At 35.6% G+C, this 17,815-nt stretch overlaps 1 protein-coding gene across 2 annotated transcripts in view; it reads right to left on the bottom strand.

Annotated features, from left to right (window-relative positions):
- The window catches only part of UVSSA (UV stimulated scaffold protein A), a 55,769-nt gene that overhangs the window by 28,973 nt on the left and 8,981 nt on the right, over positions 1-17,815 (bottom strand). For both annotated transcript variants that reach the window (XM_085314719.1, XM_085314720.1), the window contains one exon: positions 3,596-3,704. In XM_085314719.1, the coding sequence (XP_085170845.1) occupies positions 3,596-3,704 (109 nt within the window). The remainder of the gene's footprint in view (positions 1-3,595; positions 3,705-17,815) is intronic.

Below are 17,815 nucleotides of genomic sequence, written 5' to 3'. Positions count from 1 at the left end.
CTTACATATTATATATTAGCAACAATTTGGGGGGTCATCATCATCAACTACATATACACACACACACACACACTACATGTGTGCATATGTTTACGCACACAAAACCTTCTTGTCTACAAATACCTTTTCCCTTCACACAGACGTTTCAAATCTCAAGAGAATCACAAATATGTATGTCATCAAAAACAGCAGCTGAGCTTGAAATGTATTTTGTTCATAGAATACTTTCATTTTCTTAAGAGAAGTGAAAGAAAATAAAGCGATTTTAAAATCAGTTATCTATATGTCACATTTCAAAATTATTCATGGCCAGGATTTATATCTTTGTCTTACTACTTAGTATAAAATATTTAATCTGAGGAGCTGTTCAATTTTCCTGCTTTGTTCATGTAAACTAACAAGAAAAGCTTTTGATTTGTTCACACCTTCTACTATGTCAGAAYATTTAAATTGAAAGTTTAATGTTGCAGTTAAGACATTCATTCAGACTTCTAGATTCTTGGCTCAGAGTCCTTGCAAACTAAACATGAGCTACAGAAACGCAGCAAAACAATACCTGGATTATATTAAGATACACCTAAAGTCACTGCTACCTGCACAAACAATCTTATTTAAGTCAACAGCTGACCTTCTAACACAGCTAAGTCTCTATGGTAGCATATGCTTACGAAGTCAATTTGTTCTCATGTATTTTACTTTGATAATTTGCTCTTCTAAACAAAAATGTGCCATAAGGACACTTAGTTTGTTTTTTTCTAATTAAAAATATAAGCACAGCTGAAGCCAGTAGAGCAAATACAGTTCTCAATTTTACTCCTATAAACCTGAAGTAATTACACAGAAGTCAGTTGACTTATGCTATAGTTATACATGGGCTTCTAAAAACAGAATTGAAACTAATAATTGACAAGCTGGTTCAAGACAGCACTCAAGTACATAAAGACAGCAGAAAGCACATGCATAAAAGATGGCCTGAAGAGATATTCTTTCCTGAACTGGGAACCTACATAGTTATTTTTAAATGGCAGCAAAAAAAGTAAATTCCTTCAGCAATATCAAGAATGGTTCATTTGTTTCAAAAGGTTATCCCTTTTTTTTTTTTTTAACAAACATATTAAAGAACAAGTAAGTGTGATCATTAGCTCCCACATAACTACATGCATACAAAAGATGAGAGGTTTTGTCTTCTGACTGAAGGCTTCAACATAAAGTACATTCCTATTAGCAATAGTTTAAATATAAATTTGAAATATCTGTATACAGATTCTTGTAATTTCCTTGGGCAGATAATTTACCACTGACAAGTGATTGGTAGTAAGTTACAGAAACTTTGGTCTCTTATCCTTCTCCCAGGRGAAGCATTCAGGTGGCATGACACAGACAGCAGTAAGATGCTTTAGTTTTTAAATATGAATGTGTGTGTGAGAGAGAGAGAGAAGGAAGGAAAGGAGTGCAGTTCTTTCCCAGTGGAAGTTGACAAGAAATAAATAAAGCTTCCATATGTTAGAACTCATCAGGCTGCTGCTACGAAAATCAAGCTCCAGTCCATGGAACTATTAAGAAAAAGACCAGTTTTGGCACAAGGACTACTGCCACAGGAAGAAAAAAACATAAAGGACCATGGCTATCTTAGCGACCAATTCCACTTGCACGTTTACTTGTTCTCATTACTAATGATTTTGGACTCTTTCTTGCTAGCCACGCACRCTTAAGATGTCGTTCTGGAAGGCGGCTAGCCCTCTCTTCCATTGTATTCTCTTTGGCAAGCCCCCTTGTTAGCAGTAACTAGAACTCACACAGTGTTTATTTCAAGACTGAGGTAGCTGGAGTAGCCAACATATATTGGTATAATTTTATCAAAACAGAACAACTTTTTTTCATGAGCAAAAGAGTAAAAGCTGCCCAGTTCCTACATGTTTGTGTGCTACAGCCCTATACTGCTGTCCAGTGTCCTCACCTAATACATACTTTCAGTTCTCATTTCAGCCTCATCACTATCTCAATACTTCCAGTTCCACTTCATCTTCCTCAACTATTGACTGGTCAAAATATGTCCCTGTAGCTCATTTCAAGCAACACATGTGCAAAGAGGTCATTTAAGCCAAACCACAAAAAAAGCTGTCATCTGCTCACCAGGGCGTTGACTTAGTCTCAATCCTCTGTACAGTTGCTAATTTACATATTCTTTAAAGGAATATAAGAACTGAGGCATTTACCTCCTCCAATGAAACTGGAACCACCAACTAGACTTGCTGCAAGTCCTTAGGAGGGGAAAACAGATAGATATACAAGGTAATCAATGCACGGCTTACGTCCAAGGATACCAAAGTGCCTTGATAAAGTCTAGATAGTGTAAGTTTGACTGAGGCACTATGAGGACTTCACACCAGAAGTCTTTGAGCTGACCCCAGTCACTGCAGAATATTAGTGAATACCTTTCACTGTCTGTAGGCTATTTTGATAGCAGAAARCAGTAAAAAAAAGGTTACTCTAGCCATATCTTTTGGGGTTTACACAGGCACACTCCTCAGTTTTACCAAAAAGAACCAACTGGCCTATACAGGCCAAAGTGTACCTAGCTTCTACGACACAAACTTCGTCAGTTAAAARTAAGTATGAATGGGAGTGAAAAAAAGCAATATTATCCAAGCAAAACATTTTAGGTCAAAATAATTCTTACATGAAAATCTATGATGAAATAAAGGAGAAATACATTTATTACGCTAAGGTTTTTAGCTTTTACTTGATGGCAGCCGCTTTCTCCTTCTCTATAATGTATTAAAGCTTCTGAGCCTTAAAATGCACCATGTTAGACAGAGGCAAAGCTACACACACTTGATAAGCTGGATGTACACAGGACAAGGAGTAATGCAATGAAATTTAATTATTTTAGATGAACTTTCATCGACATTTCTCAATTTCACAAAAACATACTACAAGCATATACTTATTTCAAAAAAAAAAAAAGAAAAGAAAAAAAGAACACATTAAAAGAAGGCTTGCTCCATTTAAATAAAGCAGACAAGACCAAGATTGTGTTTTATCATCTGGTATGTGCTGAGTGGCTAGAATTCTGCACTTAAAGGCTGAGCTCCATTTAACTTCTTGTGACAACGATACCACCATCAAAAGGAAGCTCTATGTTGTGAGCTGTAAATTGGCCACCTTATGGGAGGAAGTGACTGCATATCATCTATTAAGGCATGGAACAGTACAAAAATCTTATCCCATCTCACGAGACTGTTACCAGTATTTCTAATATCCTGGCTCATTTATAGCTCTGCTTTACAATCCCTTCACTCCAAGTACATCTTCAGCACACATATAAACATACACAGAGCTGCTTCTTGCCCTAAACTAACAGTGGAACATGCTGGAATGAAATAAGCTCTAGTCTCAGTCGCTTTTGCTCCTAGAAACTATTTGTTTATCTAGGGCCAACTGCTGCTCCCCTCTCTAGGTAATGACTTCCTCAGAGCAGTCGGAGAGATTACTCACCCCAGTGATCACTTTATTACTTCATAATGGCTGTTTATTTACTTTAGCGCAGCAGTAACATGCAGGGATAAAGCTTTTCACAGCTGGGCAAACTCACCATATTCCTTACGCAGGTGGTCTGGAATGCGGGGCTCGTAACCTTCTTTCTCAGGGACCTCCACAAATTCATCATCTTCGTCGTCGTCGTCATCGTCTGAGGCTTTCATCTACGGAGATTATTATTATTATTTCTTTTTTTTAACATGAAGACTGTTTTTCATTCCCCTCCACACTGAAAATATTTTGCAGACATCATGATAGCCCTATTGAGGCTACTCTAATGCCAAAAGTATTTCACTAATTATGTATTTAATCTTTATCTAAGATTAGACCTCTGCTTAACGTTTTATCTCTAAAGCCTTAGGTATAAAAGAGGCTTTAAAGAAGAGATCCATTACTCCATACACAGCTAGTGAAGTCTGAGAAAGTGTAAACCTATAAAATAAAACCGAAGAATCTTAAAATAACATCAAGATTTTGACTTAATAAGTAAATTATAGCCTTATCTCTTCTTTGTTTCACTTTACTCATTTGAGTGCATCCGAACAGTCTGTGGCATGTTACACAATCACCAATTGTACAAGGGCTCAAAAACCACAGAGCAAGCAAACAGGAAGGGAAGCTGATGGACTGCCAGGCTTAATTCTGGCAAAACTAAAAAGATCGATTTGTGTTTATACTACAATGTTTCACTGTTTATTCACAGCAGCACTCAAAATACTTTGATACATTATTTCTTAACTAACTTTGCAAATCCCCATAACTTCTACCATTAGACTGCACAGATTACTACGTACAAGATCATCAAAACAAGACTTTTTTAAATGGGCCATTAGTCTATACAGCAATCTGAAATGGAACATTTATGACTATCTGAAAAATAAAAATGGAGTCCCTACCAACTAACTAAGGCAATTAATTCAGGTAAGTGGCTTCCTATATTTCATTTCAGCTAATCAGTACCGTGTATGTACCAGCAAGCTTCTAAAATCTTTCCTCAGCTTTTTTCATACCTGAAAATGCATTTTTTTGCTAGACTACATGTAACCCAAAAATGCCACTTTGGACACAGTTTGTATTATAACAGTTTTAAAATCCCAGATGTTGACTACCCTAAAAACACAGTAATGTTGGGAGGTTTTATGTTCTATTTCTTTTGCCTAACTTGGGAGTTACTTGATCCTTAACAACATAATTAGCAAACTACTGTGTTTATCATGCACTTTTATAGTCTAGGAAACAATATAGGATATCTACCAAATGCAGCCTTACCACAGAGCTATCACTCTCATTCAACTTCACTGCAACAAGCCAATACAACAGGTAAGGACTGGCATGATTTTTGTTATTTTCAGTCTTGTTCTTTACTTCTACTGCATCTGACTCATGTTGATATTCCTATCAACTACTCATTGTTACAAGCACTAGAGTATGCTGCAGGTTTTGCCTGCAGCAGAATTTTCCCAATTTAATTCACCACTCTAATCGTGTGTCACAGCTGCACAGCTGAGTTCCTTTAAATCATACATATACTCTGAAGCCACAAAACCTAGAAACCAACCTTGGTTTACTGAATGATAGTTAATAAATAAATAAACAAACAACAACATTTCTTTTTGGTCAACATTACTTGCAAGCTGGATTGAAACATTCTTAATTAACAACATCGACATTAATATATGCTTTAACATATAATGAACAGCTGGTGCAAGTTAGAAGCAGGATTTTTGCATTTGCTTAAACAAAGATTTTGATTAAAGAAAGCTGCAGTTCTAAGTTAACAAACACACACTACTGTCCTGAAGAACAGAGTGGGTTTAGTAGTGCATCCTTACCAGMGAATACCTAGTTATTCTTTACTTTAAAATTATACCCCAGCATAATCATCTCTGAAAATAACCTGTTGTCAAAGACAACCACAACAYAGTCTCTTCAACCAAGCTATTGCTTCCTCTAATTAGCAGATAGTTGCCAATCTCCCAGCTATGCTGTAGGATCCTGCACCACTCTAGCAAACTTTGTTTTCCACCACAATCTTTTTTTCCCCTYATCTAAAGCAAAGAGGCAATTCAGGCCCTAGCTGGCACAGCCAATACAGATACAGGCTGAACCTGACCTCCATAACAGAAATCAAAATAAAGTTCTAATGTAAAGAAAGAGCCAAACACTCTACTACAAATCACACATTTGCAAAGGCACCAGACATAAAAGCAGCACATTTGTATTAAACAGCAACTTTTAGAAGACCTTTCTGATGACCTTTAGAAAGAACAAAAAAAGGTTTTGTACTCTGTACAATAAAAAAGGGCTAGAGACTGACAAGAAACTAGTTTGTTTTGATTTCGGTTTCAAAATTCTGCTGGTGTTGTCACTCCCTTTTTATCTGTTATGGGTAATTTAGTTCAGAAATTAATTCAGTCCAGAAGTTCAGAAATTACATCCACTCCTATTTCTCCAACCAGAAACAGGACATCATATTTTACATACTCACGTTCTACTTCCGATTCAGCTATTAAAAAGTTTACACCAACCTAAAACTTGTCATGGATGATCTCAATCTACAGCTTTAGTCCAGAATGAAAAAAAGAAAAAACAGTTCAACTTCTACATTATAAAATGGGGAAAGAAAATTTCAGTGTATTTCTATAGTTTTTACTCAGAAGTAGCCTGTTTACACATAACAAGCAACAGGTTTACAGAACTGAGAAATAACCACAAACTAGTAAGAAAAAGAAAACTCAGTTCAGACTTACCATTTAACTTAAATCACCAAAGGGTATCTAAAATACAGTGCTGGTATATYACAAGCACTCATGCACATAACACATCTGGGAAGACTGGAAAGAAGCCAGGAGAGTACTATCCTGACTTGAAATTTCCCCTAATTTGTTCATACATTGTTGGAAGCACTTAGCTCTCTGAATACATTAATATACTAAAATGAAGTGGGCTTCACTAACCCTCAGCTTGAAAAACTGAATTAGAAGCAACTTCACCATGCACCTGCATGGTCTAAAATTTCAAAGCATGTGAAAAGTCTGAGAGAGAAAAGGGATAATCAGATGCAAATTCACTTTGTTTAGGTACAACCCATGAGCTGTGCGTTCAACTACTATAGAAAACATTAATCATAGGAAACTGTAATTTTTGTTATCAGTCTAACACTAATCAAAAGGGAAACCTGTCACCACCGCTGACCTGTGAAACGTCCCAATTATACTCTTCGGAAATGACAGGAGCACTTAACTTCCTCACTGAGTAAATGACGACAATCAATCAAGTTTGAATAACAATGAGCCACGGAGCTGAAAATTATTTTTTGTATAGAATCTACCGAGGAATTTATGAAAGGTGAAAAGCAACCCAAGGTTTTAGGGGCATTATGGCTTTCAGCTAGTGCAGTGCATATCAAACACTAAACAGAATTTATGTGTTTTAATTTTCTAAAAGGTAGATGTGGACTTGGTGCTACAATGCATAACATATAATGCCAGATTTTAAATATGGGGGTCATTTTCATAAAATATTATGCTTATTGTTCACACCCTTGAATTTCAGTTGGGTCTTTTATTAAATTTAGTTTTCCTGTTTTWAAAAAAAAGTGCTCAGCTAACTATCAAGAATTAAGCCCCTTTTTTCCCTTCAAACAGACATAAAATCTTTATTTTGATATCACTTTTAACAAGGTAAGTTATTTTCCTTTTTATTCTCAAATACAAAAATCATCATTGCTGGAAATTCAGAAGTTGCACAGGATTCATGGCTAGTTGTATCTCGATTTACTTCATTCCAGTGATTTTTCATCAGAAGTATCTCAATTATACCAGTAATATGCTGGCAGATTGTTATTACAGCCACAAAAGTCACTTTTTTTAATTCTAGTCTTCAAACACCAAGAAAGTTCCAAAACAAACTCTACAACTGCAGTATGAAAGTTCACTCATCCTTTTTCTGCTCTGCCATTATAGGTAAACCTTTTTTTCGGTTGATTAAAAAAAAAMMAAAAAAMMAAAMMAAAMMAAAAAAMAACTACAATCCATGATTTATTCAGAAATAAAATAAATATTTAGAGCATTTTAAGAGGTAAAATTAGTAAATTATGATCCTTTAGGAATGATTAGTTAGGCATTCACAAACAATAAAAACAAGACAATAAGAAAACAAGCAATTTACCATTTCTAATGCTCCATGTATGAAGTAAAGTATGAACTCAGGTGATAAAAACTTCTCTTGTAGTATACAGAATTAAACACCTTAAACAGTCATGCCACTGTTTTTTTTTTTCTCAATAACCTGTCGAAGAATGTGAAAAAAGTCTGTGTTCTCAATCCTTCCTAATTATCAGGTGATACCATGAAAGTCACCAGCACAGTTTTGCGCTCTTTCTGATAATCTTATCAGAGATGAAGGGTGAGCTGCTTTCTCTCTAGTGCTGGGGGATGCTCCATTTAAAGACAGACCTGATAGATTTGGAGACATCTGAGGCTACTTGCACCACCATTGCTCATTAAGTAAGCATTTGATGGAGAATCAGTTTTTCAGTTCAGTGTCTRCCTGCTCCGCAACACTGAAATTTACTTGCATATAAATCAATCTTATTTTTGCAGAAATACATTCTTAATACATTTCTAAAATAGAAGAATTACTGACACTCTCACTGCCAGAGGAAGCCTGATTTCAGCTAGCCAGTTTCTAGATTCTTGGTTGAACTTATTTTGCATATGAGAACACAGCAAAAAAACCCATGCAGAATATAAACATACATTATTTTCATGAATAGCATTACAACAGAATATAGGATTCAAATATCCTCTTCCCAATTCTCCTAACGTTCATTAAAAAAAGACTTTAAATAGTGCTGACTTTTCCAGGTGGACAAGTGTACCCAGACTATTTGTTTCCTAACCTATTAAAACAAACAAACAAACAAAACAAACACAGATGTTTCCTTCTCAAACTCCATCTTATAAAAATTAGTAATTAAAACAGATACCGATGCCAGCCAAAATACGATCATATCTTCTACTTTGGATTATTACTCTGATGCCTCCAGATGTACCTCAGTGTAACYTCACGCCCAGTTAAATGCCTTACTCATTCCAAATTAGTAACAAATCCTGGTCAGTAACAAATGCAAAAAACTGCACCCACTACACAGCACTTGGAAGGATGCAAAAAAAAAAAAAAAAGTCTTTGGTCCTTTTTCCAGTTTTAGACAAATTGATTACTACATTCTGCTACGAGGATTTAAAAATCTGAGCCTCCACAACCATAATTAAAACAAGCAATAAAATGACTGAAATATACAATGTAATCAGTTTATAGGACTAGATGTACAGCATTTACTAATTATTTTAGAAAAAGAAGGAAGAGAAAAGATAGCACACGAAGGAGTCATATCTACTTACTAATCCACCACTAGCAAACTACAGTTGGGACCATTAAATAAATTTTGTATGCTYTAATTAACTTAGTTTGCAATCTCAATTACTTTTCACCCAGAAATCACTTTTGCTCAGTTTTCTGTGTGTCTATTTCCCCTTWAAAAAAAAAATGATGTAAGGCATCTTCAGACAAGCAAACTCTCAACTTCATTTGTCTTTCASCAGGCTTGATGGCTATGCATTTAAAAACCCATTCTATCTTATAAACTAAAAATTAAATGTACTCAGCTGTGATGGTCGTCATTGCATCTGCTATTTATATGCTAATACCCTCACTGGAAGATCTTGCAAATTATTCCACCATGCCAATATCTCATGTGCATCTACTCAAAGCCAACTAAGTATTTTTCTAGAGGCAAAAGATTTTGGTTAGGGAATCAGAATATTTATCACAGGATAACCTAGTTAAAGGGACAGCTTGAAACAAATAGACCTTTTTTATTTATTTATTCAACCACAACACAAAACTTACTTTAGTCATCTTAAACAAAATTTGGGGATATTCCGTGTAACCAAACACTGAATAGGTAAAAATAATTTCTTCAGTACCAGTAATAGAAACTGACTAGTCAAACAATGTCTCTTAATGACTTTTACAAGGTCCTCCTAATCCATCCTTTTATATTATCCAACACAGGATGAAAAAGAAATAAACGTTGGCATTTTGACAAATTCCAGAGCTGTGCTCGATTCTTCCTTTGAAGACTGCAGCACAAGGAAAACGTAAACTACTAAAAGAGCCATATTTATAGGGATCTCCCCCACACATACTCCCTCCCCTCTGCTCCACAATTTGGGCATAAATTCAAATGCAGGTGACTGCAAATTAGATATGTAGCCTAGGCAAACCACATTTTATGCTTACTAATAAAAGTATCACCACTCATTCTATCTGTCGTTGCTCAGCAGCTCACAGGCTACTTGGGCAATCTGACTTTCATTTGGGAATGCACTTTTTGCRCTATTTCATAACTCTCAAAAGTTAGCAAAAGTCAGCAAAAGTCCTTAAAGGCTTACAGTCCAGCAATTAGCCAAAGCACTACGCTGGTGAGTGGGCATTTCTTGTTGCTAACTGCTTTAGCAATGCAAGTTGCTCGTTCAACTAGTTTTTCTTTAAGGAAATACATTAGCCAAGCAAAGTCTGCAAGTGTTGTCTCAGCTCCAGAGATACTAGTTTGAGGATCACTGAAGTCTTGTGCCAGAGCTCTCCCCTTTCAACCCACTAGTAAACAGAGCTTGGACATTCAGGCTGAAAGGTCAATTGCCACGAGGTTCGTTGCTCAAAATCTCTCTCTCTCTCTCCCCTTTCCTGTCTACAGACACTTAGGTCTCTAAACCATATCAAGCTCAACATGCCACAGCAGTAGATGTTAAGGCTGCTAGACACTTTAAAAAATCTTGGATCTAAATGAATCATGATTCAGATAAAAACAATTATGTCCAATATATCTATGTGCTAGCATGTGCATTTATAGTTTCATAACTGTTCAAACTATAGTTTGATATAGTTCATATAGTTTCCTAACTGGTACATTTAACAAAAATGTCATCTCTAGAAGACATTGCAAAGCAAGTTTAGTACTTCTTTAGCCATAACCACCCAAGTGTTCTYTTCTTCAATTATTTGGCTCAGATCCTCAGAGGCATTTTGTACCTCACTACCCAGGCACCTACCATCCACCAACATCAAACATTGTAGGTTAGGTAAATATTCTTAAGCCTTTAAACAGAGTACATTAGAAAAGCGAAGCTCCTTTCTGTAATTCCAACTTTTCAAAAAATAAATACCGTATTTAGTGGTGTGTGTAATAGTTTCACTTAAACTTTATCTTTTCAAGATCTCCAAGGCTAATAATGCCTTTCCYTTCCATGCATCCCAGAGAGCTAGAACAGAAGGCTGCTGCCTTTCAATATTAAAGCTAAAGCTCCCAAACACAACAAAAAAACCCAACTTGTATGAAATTTATGCCGACCATCTACATTTGATACCTATACTCAATCTGTATCATCAGMTACAGATGTGTAATGTGTTAGTACTTTAAATATTTTTGTGCAGTATTTCCAAATTAAGAAAAAAAAGCTGTATCTTACTTTTAGATTCCTTACTTCTGTACAGGAATCTACTTCTCCCACATAGTTACGAYACCTACTTTAGGCTCTACATCTTATTACACAGTAAAGAATATATTTTAACAGAACAGTATTTGCACTCCATGTTTTTTCATCCATTTTTTCCATTCACACCAAGAGAAGAACTAACCATATCTTACTCCATCAATTTCAGAGTGCTCTGATTAAGTAAAGATTCAGCTTCACAATCAGATCTGCATCCTCTAAATCTATACTCTTACTGAAGGGGACAGTCTCACATCTGGGCTTAATGCTTGTACCAAAATCTTTCTTCTGGGTTAGGTTTCAGCCCAGTCACATCCCTACAGGCATGGAAGCTCTACTGCTAGTGCAAAGGAGGCAATGGGATTCATCAGGGAGGAAACAGAGATGTGACTGCCTCTTTTCATTGCTGCCCACATTCAGATGATCTTTAAATCAATCACAGAAAAGACTGCCAAAACCTACAAGCTGCTTCCCTCTTCAGCTCCCACAAATTAGTACAACTGCAACCTGTGCAAAACCAACCTGACTATTAAAAAGTGGATTTTGCAACTACATGACATCCTAAGAAATACCCGATGGAGTTCCATTTTTTGTGGCTTCAAGAACTGTAGAATAGATGAAGTCATTTTACAAAAGAAGAAGCAAATGTAAAATAGTGTTGCACCCATTACTTTTTGCTGAAAAACCAACCTTCTTTTCTTCCTGACACATGGATAAACATAAGCAAGGAAATTCTGAAGTGCATTGTCAATTTTTCATTCATCTTGACATAAGCAGGAAAGGTTTACAGGTTTGAAGGCTGAGGTAGGATCAGATCAGTGAAACTACAGAACCAACAAGCCAAGTGACAGGAAATCTTGTTTATGCAGTCAGTGCTCAGACAGGAACGTACCTATTCCRGAGCAGAATTCAAAAAATGTTTCCTATTCCTATAAGCAATAGGAAAACGCTCATTTTTGTCATGAAATAAGAAAGCAACTATCATATAGCCACTCTCACGGCTACAGCATTACTTGAATGGTCACTATGCTTCAACTACCCATTCCTTCTTCTCCTTTCCTGACTCGGCATCTTCTCCCACCCACTGTCCCTGGTACACAAGTCTAGATGAAATTGTTCAAAGCAGCTGTTCAAGGCCACAGTGGGGTCCATAACTGGCTGTATCCATTCCTGGCCAAAAAGCCGTTTCACAGTTTGATAACTCAAAGGTCAAACAAATATACCTGCTTCTTTCCCCCTTCACAGAGAAGTCACTACGTTTTCCAGTGCTTTTCAGCTAGTCCAAGTTTATGAGATGATGAGTCATACTTCCACGATCCTCTGAAAGACTTTAGGGGATATTTTGAATTTAATTCCTTTGTGACTCAGAGGCCTATATATGGTAATAGCTAAATTTTAGAGCTGAGAAAAAAAATCTCATTAGTAGTAATCTTTATTAAAATTTTAGGAAATGTGATTTTTTACCTAAAATGTGGTACAACAAGATTCCTACTAGTGCTCATTCATGCAAAAAGATTGTACTGCATTTGACAGATTATCACTATTGTTTAGACTATCTCAAATTCATGCTACTAAAGCTCTGCATCTACCACCAATGGCTGTGTTTTGTTATATTTTACACACATATACACCATAAAATCAGCAACTAAATTGCAGTTTACTTTAATTATCACTTTTACGAACAAATTTGCAATTACAGACTTTAAAAAAATATTTCAGATGCTATGTTTTTAACAACTGATACTTGCCTCAATTAAATAAACCTAATTTATTACAGGTGACAAATCAACAAAATATTCTATACAAGAGCCACATGAGCTTAAGTATTTTCGTTACTGTGGATTTTAGGGGCACAGATAACATTAGATGTGTATATATTTACTTTAATATTATTGCACTGACTAAATTTAAATAACCCACTATAATAAMTTCTCTTGGTAGTGTTCCAAGCCTAAATATTTTTTTTAATAAATAAGCCTTTTGCAATCTATCTGTACTGAACTTCACAAACATATTTTATTCACTTCCGTACATCCTTTCCCCAGGTAAGTAGGATGGATAAAGAGCAGGAAGCAAATTTACATCTAGTAACTATTGAGTACACATTGCTCAGTATTCATGGATAAATCAAGGAAGATGACCCTTCAGCCTGGTAAGCTTAAGTATTTAACATAAGAGTTAACTTTAGATAATAAAGATATCCTACTTTATTTTACACTCTATTAGAAGAGCTCCAAATTGCATTGTACAACCCACGAATCATACAGGAATCAGAGGCTGACACAGTGACAACTTTAAAAATTCATGAATAGATTTGCATAACAAGATTTTTTTAATAACTTTGCAACAGTAGCAGACTGCATACCCAGTGCAAAGCATAAAATATACCACAACAACATTCAGTTCTGTAAAATAAAAAATAAACCACTAGCCGATTAAACATTGTGACAAGAGAATACTGCCTTGAGTGTTAATTTTAGTGTTTTGGTTTTGGTTTTTTGTTAGTCCTACTTACTGGTGACTTACAAAAACAGAAAAACTTCTTTTTCTGAAAAGTGATTAAAAATAAAAAAAAAAAGGAGCTTCACAGAAATAATTATTATAGAAGCGTTAAAACAGGGGACGAGGGAAGAGGAAGCACAAGCAAATACCTCTCCTGTACAACCTATTTAACAGTTTGCATTTACTTTTATAGTTATGGTTGGCCTGGCTTTTTTGATAAATACCAGCTAGACAAAAAATAAAAAAAGGGCTACTATGTTGATCAAACTAATATTATTACACTTTATTTATTCTGAACACATTATATGCTAATTATGTATATAACCTGTAAAAGGACATCTTAAAGTGTAACAGCAATTTAATTATCAAATATAGGAATATTTCTATCCATTTCTATCCATCTTACTAATAATCAACATTAAGTTACTATACAATCTCAATATTAAAATCATACGGTTTTCAGAGGGCAACCTTTTTAAGAGTTAGAGCGAGCAGGCTGTTTGCAATTTAAAAGCATCACCTGACAGAAAGACTTCTTTTACAAAGATGTCTCTCCTGCTCCTTGGTCTGAGTATGTTCTAGTAGATGTGGGTTCAGGCATGGTAGGGGATGACTAGGGACAGTGATTTACCCCACAGAACCAACATCTCTAAAAACAAAAGAAAAGAAAGGAAGGAAGAAATGAGTGCAAGGAACTGTTACACAAAATAGAAACCAAGCAGCTAAATTGGATTCTCTATGGGCACAGAAGGATGCAGAAAGAAAAAACAATACAATCTTTAATTCTGATTGAAAATTAAAGTGCAGAGTTTTTTTTTAAGCAGGTGCTGAAAGACAGACTTTAAAAAAGAGCTAAATTAAAAGATAATTAGGTAGAAATAACTCATTAACAGTGATAAAATGCCAAGCTGTAGTCAAAGATATGGAAGAAAAAGAAAAAGTCAGCAATAGTCTTGCAGCCAAGTAATTGGCAGAGCTCTTGGCTTAATTTATTTTATATTAACACTTTTACCTTTTTTATTTTAAGACAAAATTATGATCAGCAAATATTTAATTTGTAAACATAATTTGTTACAACCATCTGAAACTATGAGAAATAATCAAGTTGTATTGCAGTAGGTGCTAGGGATCAGATCAGGGATCAGGTTCTGGACCATGCAAGGACAACCTGCTTCAAACTTAATTATTAATGGMATTACTGAATTCAACCAGATGGTTCACATGGATAAAATTAAGCACATGTATAAATCAGGATCCAAGTTACACACTTAGATATGACAGCAGATAAGGAAAGGTGAAACACAAGCTAATTAAGAAAGTTAATGGAAAAATATATATATCCCTGGCTAATGGTATAACTTGAGCTATACCACGTTATGTCATAAACCTATTAAATAATAACTCTGCTGACAGGCAAATGAGCTAGATGTTTCTTACATTATATTGCCTACTACCTTCTGTTTGATCAAGTTTTAGTCATCTTGAGTACTACACCTTCTACTGCTTCCCAAAGGCAATTGCATAAAAGATGAATAATGTTCTCCGCATACAAAATAAAGCTAAGAGCTACATTTCTATTAATAATGTGTAATTTTAACTATTATCCTACTTCTTATGAAGTGATGTATACGAAATACAGTGTGTAGGACTTCTAAAATAGAGTATATATTTATCCTCTCTTACATTTTAAAATTGCAATATCATTTGGATCTAATAAACTGCAAAGCAGACACTAAAGGAGAAGAATACGTTTAAAATCTAGYATTTTTAGAATTGGGGAAGACATGAACAAAATAAACTTTTTTTAAAACAACATTTCAGCCATAAGCAATTTATTCTTACAAAAGAGTTAAATCTCTGAAAATAGGAATTCCTATTACAAAGCCCAATCTTGGCCAATAGCTACAACAATACTGCTACAATAATTCATCTAAATAGAGTCGAGAACTAACTTAGAGTATCTGTAATGTAGTGCTTTTACAATAGGTTTACCTGGAAACATATACAGACTGGGATGATAGCTGGCTTTGGATTAAGGTGGTATAGAGAAAAATGTCAGGCATGCAGTGTGCACTCCCTCTACTGGACACCGAGATTATCCTGAATAGGCATAAGAGAAAAAGTGGTACACCCAAGCATCCAACTACTGTGAAATAAGAGCCCTTTTATAGCTTCTGCACTCTGTCCCCAGATTCTGCTAAAATTTACATTCAGATAAAAATGGATTTAAAAACTCTTGTTTATATTCTTGAAAATACTTTTCCTATCAGAAACCAACATCCGATTAATTTCCCCAACAAGCAATTAACTATGTCGAACATAACTTGTGTAAGCACACAAAATCTCAATCTTGCCTTTGACAACACAGTAAGACTTGTCGCTGTCTCTTCACCCCCACCCCTTTAAAAAAGAAAAATTCAAAAGAAATATGTTGCAACTTTTGATCTGCTATGGAGCTATATTAACTCCCATCTGCAGATGGGATACATGAACATATATAAAATCTGTCCCAAGGGACTTGTTTCTAGACACTCAAAGGATAACCTTTGTCATTCTTTTCCCTCTCCTCATATGGCTGCAGATAGAGAAAAGAAGAGAAGGATGCCACAGCCAGTATGGTGTGCTACATATAAATTATAACGGTCCTTTTAATTAAATCTTTCTGATGGTTTGAGTGCTTCACTATCATGGAGGAAAAAAAAGAGGTGATTATATCTGATGTCACTATAAACCATTTCATAATATAAAATACAGTTAAAGTGTTTCACTGAATAAGGTTTTGTGCTCTCATAAAATCCCTGTAGTTCACAAAGCAGTGGGGCCTTACATTTCTTCTGTAAAGATAAAGGCAAAAAATGCCAGAGAAAATATTTTGTATTCATTTTCTAACATACTYTAATTGCATAAGAACACTTCCTGGTAGACTAGTGCTCCATAATCCAGAAAGGGGAATGAGACCATAAAAAGCAGCAAGGTAGTAGCCACCAAAAGCAGCATGAACTTTGATCTACAACTTCCTGTAGTAACCAAATAATTCTGTGAAGACAGGCCAAGTAACCACCGACTTCCTCCTCCTAATGTAACTTGTATCCAGTTACATTACTGGCATATTTATATGGTGCCACAGCATCAAGAATTACTCCAAATGTACAAGCCTTTCATCTTAGTTACATGCACACGTACTTCAGCTCAGTTAAAACACAGTACCAGTGGCATGTGGCAAGGATAAGAAACTCCAGGACCTCGCTCCTTCTAACCGGAAATTCAGATCTTTCCTGAGCTGAGAAGTACAATATTCTCCTCAGAGTTAACAATAACAAATCTCTTCCACTRTTCAATCTCTCACTAAAACCTTCCATTCATCAACTTTCTTGATCACAATCTGTGGATGGGTAAAGCCTTTCCTTTCCTTCTCTCCATCAAACCAAAACCCCTGAAAAGGCATTCTAGTGCAAGAGCGAGGACAGAAAGAAAAACACAGAACAAAGATGAAAGTGGGAGAAATTAGAAAACTAGAGACCATAAGAACACAAAGAAAAAATAGAAAAGCAGAAAGGCTGCAGAGACTTTGCCTGCAGAGCAGGCAATATTTCCACATTCCTACTTATCTACTTTATATTTGTCAATTAAAAAAAAAGAAAAAACCAAAACACATCATCCCTGAAGGTAGGGCCTGTCTGTGTGCAGGATCATAATCACACTCAAAGAAATGAGCAGGTACACAAACAATTCACCTTTACCTTCTCCAGTTAACAACATACGTACTTCAGATTGCAATCACTAGTTGCCAAGCAAATTGGTATCAAATGTGAAAATATCCAGGGCTGTCACCGTTTGTAGATAACTACAAACCAGCCAATTTACAGAGGACCCTCTCCACTCAGATACTTTTATTTATTCCTGCACTCCAATTAAGTACTCTCCTTTGTTTCTACATATGGCCATCTCTACACACAAGCAGGTAGGGCACCCACTCAAATGTACTAACAAATAATGCTTGTAATACACTGAGCTCTGAAAGGATAGAATGGCTGTGAAACAGTGCTCTAAAGGAGAAATTATACGGAATTTTCTTGGCTCTAAAAATACAGAAGATATTGTTACACGATAGCAAGACTTTGGCATGGCAAGAACTGTAATTCCAATGACACAACTACATATAGACAGAAGCAACTATACATACTACAGAACAGCAACGTTGAATTCAAGGGGTCAGG

Source organism: Rhea americana, unplaced genomic scaffold (assembly GCF_003343005.1).
Source record: "Rhea americana isolate MKP2758 unplaced genomic scaffold, rheAme1 scaffold_41, whole genome shotgun sequence".
Taxonomy (NCBI): Eukaryota; Metazoa; Chordata; class Aves; order Rheiformes; family Rheidae; genus Rhea; species Rhea americana.
This window is presented reverse-complemented; position numbering and strand designations above follow the sequence as displayed.